The 13,008-nt window shown below is 54.0% G+C and overlaps 1 protein-coding gene across 1 annotated transcript in view; it reads right to left on the reverse strand.

Annotated features, from left to right (window-relative positions):
* Positions 1-11,003: 11,003 nt before the first annotated feature.
* LOC136519505 (very-long-chain 3-oxoacyl-CoA reductase 1-like) overlaps positions 11,004-13,008 on the reverse strand; it is an 85,362-nt gene continuing 83,357 nt past the window's right edge. The window contains exon 5 of the mRNA XM_066512892.1: positions 11,004-11,483. Within this exon, the coding sequence (XP_066368989.1) occupies positions 11,175-11,483 (309 nt within the window). The 3' untranslated portion in view covers positions 11,004-11,174. The remainder of the gene's footprint in view (positions 11,484-13,008) is intronic.

Here is a 13,008-nt window from a genome sequence, read left to right on the forward strand (position 1 = left end):
ACGGTGGGTGCGCGCGAGCGCACCCGCGGGTGTAGCCCCCGAGCCCCCGGGCCGTTCGGGCAGAACCGTCTAGGGGGGTTTTTCGTGTTGCCAGCGAGGGACGTTTTTATTTTGTCAGTGGGTGCGCGCGAGCGCACCCGCGGGTGTAGCCCCCGAGCCCCCGGGTGATTCGGGCAGAATTGTCTGGGCGTGTCTGTCAGCGGATGTGTGTGCGTGTTTTTAGTCGAGATGGAGTTGTCAACCAAGGCGTCGTTGCGCAGCCGAGGCGTTTTAGTTTTTAGGGATCGGGTGAGACGGAGCTCGTGGATCCTGGCGTCGATGTGCGCCGTGGGATCGGTCGAGGCAGATAGTCAAGGGATCAGACGAGATGGAGCTCGTAGGTCCTGGTGTCGGTGCACGCCATGGGATCGGGCGAGACAGTTAGTCGTGGATCCTGGCTTTGGTGCTACCTGTGTAGCCGAGGCGGTTAGTTAGTTTAGTTTAGGGATCGGTTGAGACGGAGCTCGCTGATCTTGGCATCGGTGCGCACCGTGGGATCGGGCGAGTGAGAGTCATGGATCCTGATGGGGCGAGTTCAGGGTCGCAGACCCAGGTGTTTTTGGCGTGAAGTCAAAGTGTAGCCGGATGGGGCGAGTTTGGGGTCGCAGACCCAGGTAGCTTTGGAGTGCAGTGGAAGCGCAGTCGGATGGGGCGAGTTCGGGGTCGCAGACCCAGGTAGTTTTGGAGTGCAGCCGAAGCATAGCCAGATGGGGCGAGTTCGAGGTCACAGACCCAGGTAGTTTTGGAGTGCAGTCGAAGTGTAGCCGGATGGGGCGAGTTTGGGGTCGCAGACCCAGGCATTTTTTGTCTTGAGCACCCGAGCCCCGTTGGGCTTTAGTATGGGTCGGTGTGAGTTGTGTGCGTTACCCCATCCTTGGTTCCTCACAACAGGAGGGGTTGAGTTTTGTCGCTTGTCCCGATCGCTCGGGCTCGAGTGACGCGCTCGGTGAGGTCGCTAACGGGTATGATCGAGTGGAATCCGGGTCCGTCATTCATGACGGGGTCGGCATAGCCCTCTTGTGACATTCCACTGCTCCTTTACCTGCAACCCGACAGATGCCTAGGTCATTCTAGAGACCGACCCAGGTGGCCTAATGGTCTCCCCTCGATGGAGATTCTGTGGGCTTGGCAGAGGCTTAGGATCGAATGAGAAGGTTGAGATGACCATATTTGCCAGACTAGGCGAGGGCCGCATGGGGCTCATCTGCGTTTTCTCCCCTGGCTCTATCGTTGCTCATGTCGAATGAGGCAACTGCCGCTTCGTGACGCAACATGGAGCATTGTGATGCATTTCACTGTATGAGCGATGCTTAGTTCTCGAGCCCCTGGGCGGTTCAGGGCTCGAATCGTCAGGGGGCACGGGCGTATGGAATGAATGCGCATATGGATGTATGAAATGATTTATAAAGAAATAGAGGGGGTCGGTAGTGTTACCTTGATAACTCGAGTGACGGGGTTTGGAGAGCTTCAGTCAGAAATGTCCGACCGAGACCCGTGCTCATCGTTCATGATGGAGTCGGCATGGCCTACATGGGGCGTCCCTTCGCTCCCTACCTGTCTCTCAGTGTGTTTATCTGAGCCGTTCGATCGACTTAGGAAGCCCGATGGTCTCTCCCAGAGGGAGATCCCGTTTTGGTTTTTTCCAAGTCCCGCCTGGGGATACGGAGAGCTGCCTGTGTGTGGTGATGCTTCGGTTTTCATGATCGGTCGTGTGATAGAGGTGGGCCATACCCAGGCCATGTTTCATCTTACCAGGCGGTGTTCCGTCTGACCCGACATTGTTCCGTCGGTCAGCGTGCATCCCATCGGTCAGCGTGTGTCCCATCGTTTCCCATACGCATTGAATGGGGGAAGGGAGAGAGTTTTTCACTCTGATCTTTTGCCCCTCTTCGGTTGTCGTGTTTCTTCCTTAAATAGGAGGAGGGAGAGGGCTCTCCATTTTAGTCCTTTGCCTGTTCTCCAACTATTGTCTCTCTTTCTTCTTCCTCCTCACCGAGAGTGCCTATATGCCGTGGCGGTTCCTAAGTGAGAGAGAGGATGAGGGAGGGGGAGGACTTACAGATCCTTTGGTGAATCTGGAGCGTGATGTTGAGCTGGAGGTTGCTCAGGGTGGTGTTGGATTTATCTGGGAGGCCTTCTTCAGGATGGAGCCGTGTGTGGACTTTCTCTGGTGGATCTTCACCGGGCGAGCCTTGTCGGAGGGGAAGTCGCTCAGGATCGCACCAGTGGAGGGTTCCACGCCTACAGCTGCTCGGGTTGGCTAGTTAATAAAGTTTGATGAGATCTCTTCTAGCCATGGTGGCCATACCCCGATGGCCGCGTCCCTACCCAGGAGCTGCCTCGACTATATGAGAAGGTCAGGAGATCCATGCTCTTCTACTGAGCATCTATGGGTACGATGCCCTTGAGGTACCCGTTGCGCTCCCCGAAGTCGAGGGAGCGGAACCAGGCAGATCCCTTGAGGTACCTATTGTGCTTGCCGAAGTCGAGGGATCAGAACCAGGCGGGGCCCCTATAGCAGTTGTTACGTCTGGCGGCGTGTGCTATGGTAGTATTTTGAGTAGTAGAAAATGTAATAGTTGAGTTCGTGGGTGAGTCCTCATGTGAACAGTTTTTGTATCAATGAATACATCAGTGCTGCTTTTTGGGATAGAATCACTATCCGTTCCTTGTTTTTATCCTAGCATAGCTATTGTTTTTGTCCTTTCTTTTTCGCACCTGCCTGTTAGTTTCATAGGCTGCAGCTTTTTAAGAACCTAGGCATGGCCCATGGGGCTTGGCTGCTCATAACCATAGGTCGTGGCGGGGTGCGTTCAGTTAGGAGTAAGAACAAAGTTACGTAGAACAATCAAAGGAAAAGGAATGCACTTCCATTCGGGGACGAAGTTGTTTACCATGTGATAGTAAAAAAGAGAGTAAAAAAGAGAGGTAGTATCTAGTATTGTACCCTCATGGAGCCCTCGAGTGACCCGGGCTGAAAGTGTTCGGGCTGGGGTGCTTTACAGGGGCAAGTTTGACTAAAAAGTGGTAAGACCCAATTTTAGAGGAAAAACGACGTAGCTGTTCAATGTTCCAGGTGTTGGTGAGAACGTTGTCGTTGTTGTCCTTCAGTCTATAGGTGCCCGGTCGGATTACTTCGGTCACCGTATAGGGCCCTTCTCATGGTGGAGAGAGTTTGTATTTTTCCTTCATTGATTGGGTCCTCCGTAGTACGAGATCGCTGACTTTGAGTATCCTCCCCCTAATGTTCCTTTCCTGGTACCTGTGCAGGGTTTGTTGGTAGCAAGCGGAACGGATGACGGTCATCTCACGGGCCTCTTCGAGCAGGTCGACTGCATTTTGCTGAGCATCTGTGGCTCGATCATGGTCGAAAGCCTTCACTCTTGGGGCGCCATGGTCGAGGTCGGAGGGCAGCACTGCCTCAGCTCCGTAGGCCAGAAAGAAGGGTGTTAACCCTATGGATCGGTTTGGGGTCGTTCTCCAGCTCCAGAGGATCGTTGGGACCTCTGCAACCCATCGCCCGATGTATTTTTGAGTCGGTCGAAGATGCGTGACTTAAGTCCTCAGAGGACCATGCCATTGGCACACTCGACCTGACCGTTAGTTCATGGATGTCCGACCAAGGCCCAGTCGATCTTGATGCCGTATCCATCACTGAAGTCTAGGAACTTTTTTCTGGTGAAGTTAGTCCCGTGGTCGGTGATGATACAGTTAGGAACGCCGAATCGGTAGATGATGTCGAGGAAGAATTTGACTGCCTCTTCTGAGCGGATGTTGGTGATGGGCTTGGCCTCTATCCACTCGGTGAACTTGTCGACTGCTACGAGTAGGTGAGTGAAGCGGCCTAGGCCCTTTTTGAGGGGTCCCACCATGTCGAGGCCCTAGACCACGAATGGCCAGGTGATGGGGATGGTTCAGAGCTCTTGTGTCGGCAAATGGGTTTGTCGAGCATAGAAATGGCATCCTTCACACCTGCGGACGACCTCCTCTGCATCTTGTAGCGCGGTGGGCTAGTAAAAACCTTGGCGAAAGGCTTTTCTGACCAGCGACCTTGGGGCTGTGTGATGTTCGCAAATCCCGGCATGGACCTCGAGGAGGAGCTACTTCCCTAGGTTGTTGGGGATGCACTTCATGAGCACCCCTGATGGACTCCATTTGTAGAGCTTGTCACCGAGCACGATGAAGGTCTTGGCGCGTCGAGCGATCCATCAGGCATCAGTCCTTTCAGGCAGGAGAAGATCCTCGAGGAGGTAGGCGAGTAGCAGCGCTCGCTAGTTGGTTTGATCGAGTGCCAATACAATGACGTTGGTGGGTGACGTCCTCATGGAGGTACTAGGATCGGAGGCCCCGAGCGCTGGCTTAGCATCGGGGTCAGAGCCCTGGGGCGCCGGCTAGGTGTCGGGGTGTGTCTGGACTGGACCTTCTAGGATGCGGGTGAATGACTCATGGACGTCGTTGATGAAGACCCTGCTTGGGGATGGATCCCGCCTGGCGGCCAATTTCACAAGAAAATCAGCGGTGTTGTTGTCCTTTCGGGGGACATGATGCAGCTCGATCCCCTAGAATTTATCCTCGAGCTTGCGCACCTCTTGGCAGTATGCTGCCATGAGGGGGCTTTTGTAGGAGGACTCCTTCAAGACCTGATCAACGACTAGTTCCGAGTCATCGTGAACGTAGAGTCGCGTAGCACCCAGCTCGATGGCGATGCGTAGTCCATTGATGAGGGCCTTGTACTCCTGGGCGTTGTTTGAGGCTAAAAAGTAGAGGCAGATGGCATAGTGGAGTCTACTCCCATCCGAGGAGATCAGAACCACTCCAGCCCCCGAGTCGGGCGCCATTATGGACCCGTCGAAGTACATTGTCCAGTACTCATGGGTGACGTCCGGGGTCGGTAACTGTACCTCTATCCATTTGGCAACAAAATCCACGAGAGCCTGAGATTTAATGGCAGTACGGGGGATGTACCTCATGTCCTGGCCCATGAGTTTGAGTGCCCACTTAGAGATCCGTCCCATGGCATCGTGGTTGCGGATGATGTCCCAGAACAGGTATGAAGTGACGACCACAACTTCGTGGTCGGTGAAGTAGTGCAGGAGCTTTCGGGTCACCATCAGCACGACGTATAGGAGTTTCTGTACCAGGGGGTACCAGACCTTGGGGTCGGTGAGTACTTCCCCGACGAAGTATATGGGTCGCTGGACCTTAAGTTGGTGTCCCGACTCCTCCCTTTTTATGACCAGCACGGCGCTTACCACATGGTTGCTGGCAGCAATGTAGAGGAGAAGGGTTTCTCCCCGTTCGGGAGCGACGAGGATCGGGGCTGATGTTAGGGACATTTTGAGGCTCTCTAGGTCCTGCGAGCTTCCTCAGTCCTGACAAACATGTCCGTCTTTTTGAGGAGCTTGTAAAGTGGCATCCCCCATTCGCCGAGCCAGGTGATGAAACAACTTAGAGAAGCCAGGTAGCCGGTGAGCCTTTGTACGCCCTTGACGTTGCGTATGGGACCCATGTTGGAGATGGCCATGATTTTTTCGGGGTTGGCCTCGATGCCGCGCTCGAACACAATGTATCCTAGCAACTTCCCCTTCAGAACCCCGAAAACACATTTTTCTGGATTCAGCCTGATGTTGAATCTTCTGAGGTTCGCGAATGTTGCGGCCAAGTTTGCGATCAAGTCACAGGCTTGAGTTGTTTTGACCACTACATCATCAACATATACGGCGATTGTTAGTCTTGGTCGCTCGGCTTGATCAGGCTGATCGAGCGGGTCGATTTGGTCGGTGAAGCATTGTTGCATGCACCTTTGTTAAGTGGCGCCAACGTTCTTTAAGCTGAATGGCATGGTTACATAGCAGTACGAACCATACGGGGTGATGAACGAGGTTGCGAGCTGATTAGACTCTTTCATCGTGATCCGGTGATAGCCCGAGTGGGCATCTAGAAAGGAGAGGATCTCACAACCCAAGGTGGAGTCGACTATCTGGTCTATGCGCGGCAAAGGAAAGTGATCCTTCGGACACGCTTTGTTGAGGCCAGTATAATCAACGCACATTCTCCACTTCCTGGTCTTCTTTTTAATAAGAACGGGATTGACAAGCCAGTCGGAGTGAAATACCTCTCTGATGAATCTGGCTGCCAGGAGTTTGGCGATCTCTTCGCTTATGGCCTTACGCATCTCATCATCGAAGCAACGCAGGCGCTGCTTGGTAGGCTTTGATCCCAGGATGAGGCATAGTGCATACTCGGCGACCTCCTATGTATGCCCGGCATGTTAGAAGGCTGCCATGCAAAGACATCACAGTTGTCACATAGGAAGTCGATGAGCTCACGTTCCTATTTGGCCGGGAGCTGGGTACCGATCTGAACCGTCTTGGTTGGGTCGGTGGGGTCGATTCCCACCGCCTTGGTTTCCTCGAGCGATCGGAAGGCCGTCGAGGAGGTTGGTTTGTTGTAGTCTGGGATTGCCAGGATCGATGATTCCCTGAGCCATGGGAGCTCGGACGAGTTGACGACCGTAGTGGCGAGCTCATAGCTGCTCACGGTGATGACGCCGTTTGGTCCCGACATCTTTAGCTTGAGATTGGTGTAGTTGGGGATTGCCATGAATTTTGCATAGCATGGTCGCTCCAAGATGGCGTGGAAGGACCCTAGAAAGTCCACCACTTCAAATGTGAGGACCTCTGAGCAGAAGTTGGCTCGGCTACCGAACATGACAGGCAGGTTGATCTGCCCAAGCGGGTATGCCTTTGCTCTAGGGATCACTTCATGGAAGGGAGAGCCCGCCCGGCGGAGCTCCTATCAGGGGATGCGCATGGCGTCGAGGGTGTCGACGTAGAGGATGTTGAGCCCACTGCCTCCATCGATCAGCACCTTGGTGAGGCGCTTCTTGCGGACGATGGGATCGATGACGAGTGGGTAGCATCCCGGTCTCATGATGTGGGAGGGATGGTCCCTCTAATCGAAGGTGATCAGAGATTTTGACCAGCTGAGGAAGGAAGGGACGGCCGTCTCGACAGCACATGGACCAGATGACGTTGTGCTAGCGCTTGGACCAGATGACGTTGGATCCGCCGAAGATCATGATGCATTCATCAGCATCGGGGAAACCATCTCCGTCCTTGCCTACTGTGCCTCCTTTCTTGGCTGCCGCCTCTTTGCTGTCCCCTTCTTTCGGCCCGTCGGCCTGTCGTAGGAAACGTTTGAGGAGCTCGTAGTCCTTGTAGAGGTGTTTGATGGGGTAGGCATGGTTGGTGCACGAGCTATCCATGAGATTGTTGAAGTGGTCAGGCAGGCCCTATTGGGGCTGCTTGCCCGTGCGGTCAGTTGCGGCAACAAACGCGGTGTTGTCCGGTCAGCGTCGATCCTTTTTGTTCTTCTTTTCCCCTCTATGTGGAGGGGCCCTCGTCTTGGTCCGTGCGCTTGGCCTTGCCTTTGTCCCAGCCCCCGTTGAAGACTGCTCCGACCGCTTCCTCGCTAGAGGCGTGGTTAGTGATGACGTCGAGCAGGTCGCGGGTGGTACGGGGCTTCAGGCATCCAAGCTTGTGGATCAGGGACTCGCAGGTCGTCCCAGAGAGGAATGCGCTGATGGCGTCCGCATCGACGACATCAGGGAGGGAGTTGCATCATTGGGAGAACCTACGTATGTAGTCCTGTTGGGACTCGCTGGGCTCCTACTGGCAACTCTTGAGGTCCCAGGAGTTCCTAGAGTGGACATACGTTCCGTGGAAATTCCCGACGAAGACCCTCTTGAGGTCTGCCTAGTCGTGGATGCTGTCGTGTGGGAGGAATTCAAGCCATGCCCGAACATGTTCCCTGGGGAGATATTGAATGATGAAAAAGTCATCATCCACCCCTCTGGCTTGGCAGGTGAGCCGAAAATCTTCGAGCCAAATACCGGGGTTTGTCTCCCTGGTATACTTGATAATGTTGGTTGGCGGTCGGAAGCGCTATGGGAACGGCGCTCTCCGGATACGCCGGTCAAAGGCCCGTGGCCTCGGGCCCTTAGGGCTGGGACTCCGGTCGTCCGGCCAGCGATCGTGCCTAGGGCGCATTTCACCACTCCCCTCGGTGGTTCGGTTGGGATCCGTGTTGCCTGCTCTCGCCGTCGCTTGGTGGACGTCATCATCGTGCCGGGCCCGATTCCAGTTGCTGATGATGCGGTGAGCGTCCTGGTGCGGACTAGGCTGTTCATGTACCAGCAGTTGGTGTGGAGCAGGCGCCAGGTCAGACTGAGGCACGGCTGCTGCCTCCTGAGCCGCACCTGGCGGCTGTAGCTATGAGCGGATGGAGCGATCTATCTGGCGCATCCCCGTTCCCCCGGTGGGGAGAGAGGGCGCATGTCGGAGTCACGATGCGAAGCTTTTCGCCTATTGAACAACAGCAACTTCTACTAGAACCCGAAGGTTTTGGTAGACTACCTGCTCCTAGGGGTCCACGGGCTCAGGAACGCCGCTCAGAAGCATTGCTACAGCAGCGATGTTTTGGCTAGCTCGAACGAACTATGGGAGATCGTTCCCCTCGTTCATGATGTCATGTTGGACCAGGCGAACGTGACCCCGGCGCCACCTGCCAGGCCATGCGCATGGCAGCGGCTGATTCTACCACTATTGTCGTAATTCCTCGGCGTGCGCTTGCGCAGACACGAGGGCCCCCGCACGCGGGTCTAGAGGGGTGTGAGTCTGCAAAGATTCCACAACCACCGGCTGCTGTCCCGGAGCGTCCGCCATAGTGCACTCTCGGGGCGGACGGTGGCGAGGTGCCACGTCGCCGATGCTGGAGCCGTCGCTCTCACCCTCATCATCCGGGAGTTCGTGGAAAGTGGTAGGAGCGTAGCTCGCCATTCCCACGAATTCGGATGTGAGGGGGGATGGCGCCAGTATCCTTCGGAGCCCTCGAGCGTACACATCCATGGGGGATGCGAGGCTGTAGGGTAATCGATCGTACGGGTGTTCGTGGCGTGGGCAATACAGTCCCTCCAGATGATCGGCTGGAGATAGTAAATAAAGAGTAAATAATAGTACGCATATTACTTACAGCGGGGTTTGAGCAGAGAGTTTGCTCGGAATGAAGCGTAGATGCCGCGTTGTTGAAGTCATTGTGCGTCCCAGAGCCGGTGGAGGGTGCCCCTCCGACTAGCGCCCGAACGGGTGCCTCCTCACGAAGGTGTAGTACGCCGAGCCGGTCGGCGAAAAAGTCCAGGCTTCCAAAGCGGAAGGCCTGGGACGGCTCGAAGATGGGTGGAACCCACATCCCAACAGGTGAGAGTGTGGGAAACTCCAGTGAACCGAAGAGAATCGTATCGCCTGACCCCGCCATGGCGAAGGTGGCGGAAAAGTGGGCCATCCGATGACCAAAAAGTGTTGAACGTATAGCGTCTTCCCCACGGACGACGCCAACTGTCGGTGCAGAAAGTGACCAATAAGTAAATATTTGTAGTTTTGTCGTACGTTGTGATCGGAGGTGGCCTAGAACTCAATGACACAGGGTTTATACTGGTTCAGGCAACGTGCCCTACGTCCAGTTTGAGTCGGTCGGTGACTTTATTCCTGAGCCCAGGTGCTCAAAGTTTGCAGTGGGGTTACAAACGAGAAGGAGAAAGATGGGGTGTACGAGAGGTCCGGTCGGAAGGACCGAGAGCGATAGGAGCTCCGCTATGAGCTAAGTATTCAAGCGTGTGCTTGAGGTCCAAACCTGTCGGTTCTGGGGTTGTGAGCTAGTGAACTAGATTGATCTAATGAATCTAGAAGCACTTGAGTCAACCTGTCTAAACTGGCTTCCCTTAAATGTTGGGAGAGAGCACATCCTCTTTTATAGATGAAGGGGATGACCTTACAAGTGAGAGGAAGAGAGTATGTATGCTTCTAAGTCTTGTTACCCACGCTGGCGGGTACAGGATGATGGTAGGTGCCCACAACACTGTTGGATGTCAGATGCACGTGGGAGGTTACGTCGTCTTGTTTGGGCAGGGTAGATGTCGGTACCTGCATATACTGTTGATGCCCATAGGCATGTGAGGAGTTTCACCATGTTCACTCGGTATGGTAAATCCCGGCGCCCTCAACACTGTCAATGCCCAGAGGCATGTGGGGGGGCCTTACCGTATGAGAGTTAATGACGCCCACAATACTGTAGGTCAAATCTTGGCGCCTACAACACTGTTCGGGTCAGGGCGGTTGTAGAGTACTGTTCCTACAGGTGTACAGGGTACGGCCCCTAGTATTGTGGTTTGACTTGTGCGCCTTGCCTTGCTTTTCTCCGTTCGTTCCCTGGTCCTTTCTGGGCGGGCGTCTCTGATCGGTTGGTCCCAGTCGGCTCTGGTTGCGCCAGTCGGAGAAGAGCAGTGAGCAGGATCCTTGCATACCCCGGTCGGAGATGTGGGGTCAGAGTCGGAGGTAGTGCTTTGCTAGGTCTTCCGGTCGGAGAGACCGTCCGGAGGCGGCTGGAGACCGAAGTAAGCGCTCCGGTCGGAGAGGTGGGCTGGAGTCGATAAACGGGCGCTGCTCCTCCTTGGCCAGACCTTCCGGTCGGTGATTGGATCGCCCTTCTGGCCTGTTGTTTAGGCTCTAGGGCCGGCCCATGAGTTGCGCGCTGTCTGCTTCGGACGAGCCTTTGCGAGGAAGCCGGTCTGCGAGGGACCCTAGGTTTATGAACCCGACAAGATATGTTGCACACGCATCACTACTCACGCCTTGGTTACTAATCTCAACACAAAATCAAGCTTGGTCATCTCTTGGCAATCGCCCATCATTCACACGCATAAGCACATATCCACCATGTGTTCCCACTAAGCAATGCATATCCCCTGTTTGATATCTGTTGGCTCGATGCTCTTCCAAGGATCCCTTTCTGCCTCCAAATCTAACTGAAAGTTAGATAAAAAGCCCAAGTGCCCGAAATTTTTTTCTTCGAAAAAAAAAGATAGGTCGTCATGGAATGGAGCTAATAACATTATCAAACTGGCTGTTAGAATGGCATGCATATATCATATCGCGATCCACCAAACACGCTACAATAATATCCTCCGGGAAAGCGAATACAAAGCCCATAAAGATTACACGTTCCAACCACATAGCCCAACGCTAGTAGGATGCAGTTTACAGAGGACAGTGGCCACTGGCCACTGGCCACGCACATTGCTAACTCTTCTCCCGAAAAGTCGTCCCAATCGTCGAGGTGCTCGGTGCAGCCCGTGCCGACCTAAGCCGCTGGAAGAGTGCCCGCTGCCGGAGGTGCTCACGGAGGCGGAGCCAGTCGTGAATGCAGTCTGGCACGACGGCAGCGAGGCACCGCTGGACCCGGTGCCCGGCGTTGGGTACGCAGAGCGCGCCGTGCCCGATCCAGCGCACGGCCGCGTGCGCGTACGCGTCGGACGTTGGCACAAATGGCGAGAAGCGCTTGGCCTTGGTGACGCTCGACGCCATCTTGGTGTCCACGAACAGCGGGGCCTGCAGCGTCCGGCATCAGTAGTGTTTGTCGAAATAAATTAACTTATAGAGTTATTCTAATTTAAATCATCTACGTTCATTGTATACACCATAAAATATATTATCATTTGTATTTGATTGGGACCATGAATATTAATACTCTTCTGTATAAAGTTGATTAGCCGGTTTTATATAGTACAGAATACAAATCTTACATAGCCGGTTGTATGTGATTAGACAATTGTTGATTATAGACAATAAAGTCTTAACTTTAAAATATGTGCAGGCCTTATATTTAAGGGTGAAGGGGGGTAACATCTATAGGAAATATGATAGATCATGGAGTACCAATGATCACTTAAAGGGTTGCTCACCAGCATGTGGAAATTAGTATACTTCCTTCATCCCAAAGTAAATGATGTTTTAAATCCCTCATGGGAACCAACGCTCAAGCTTAAAGACCAAAATATATTTCAAGAAGTAGAGATAGAGATGCAATGGGAAAAGAGAAAGATGCATTGAGAAGTGAGAAGATCAAGTATTTTTGACAAAATTTGAATGCTATAAACATTTATTTTGGGAGGAGGAGTAAATACAATCAAATAGCTCTACTATTTGTCTTTTTTCTGTGGGACACAAAAATTGTGATTTTGTCCACAGCACATTATTGAAGTCATCAATAATGCCTCTGGCGCACTGACCGAAATCCTTGCATTTCAGTAAATTGAAGCCATGCGAGGAGGTGAGTCGTAAAAGCTAGCAATTAAAACACATGTACTTCAGGAGTAAATAGATCTAAACAGGTGGAGCAAAACTTTTAGCCCATGTTTTGGGCAAAAGAGCAAAAGGGGAGGGCTAAAGTTTTGCCATTTGCCACCCAAGAGACCCAAAACTGGGCTAAAATGCCTGGGGGCGCGAGCCGGACGCCCACTACCCCGCACCCACCCACCTGCACTCAGTACCCTATCCATTCCACTGCCCCCCGTCGCTCTCGCTCTCTCCCTCTGTGCGAACCCTAGCACCGCCCGCCGCTCTCGTCCTCTCTCCCTCCGCACCAACCCTAGCTCCACCCTCCGCCGCCGCCCAGATCTAGCTCTTCCTCCCCGGCACCCAGATCTAGCTCCTCCTCACCACCGTCCAACTCCAGCTTCTCCTCCCCCCGTCTAGATCCAGATCTGCATGGCGCAGATGGACGACTACAACAGCGATGGCTACGGTGACGGCTACGGCGATGGTGACCGCACTAGGGACTTTCTGTTGCAGCCTGATCCGTATTCCCCCACGGGCGGCTTCGACATGTTCTCTGATGTGGCATATCCGTTTTCAGGCTCGAGTGGCCTCAATGCTCCCTGGACGGGCATGGCGGCACTCGACCTCAACTCCCATGGCGTAGGGTGGCCCAAAATGGCAGGCTATGAGGGCGTCCTTCGCTCTGGCGCGTAAGATGGAGGCATTGGCGGCAGCATGGGTCCCCCTCCCATTCACGTCCACAGCGGCAGTCGAACCCTCGGCTTACGCGTGGCTCGCAGTGGCGGTGGAGGAGGCA

This window comes from Miscanthus floridulus, chromosome 18 (genome assembly GCF_019320115.1).
Source record: "Miscanthus floridulus cultivar M001 chromosome 18, ASM1932011v1, whole genome shotgun sequence".
NCBI classification, from domain to species: Eukaryota; Viridiplantae; Streptophyta; class Magnoliopsida; order Poales; family Poaceae; genus Miscanthus; species Miscanthus floridulus.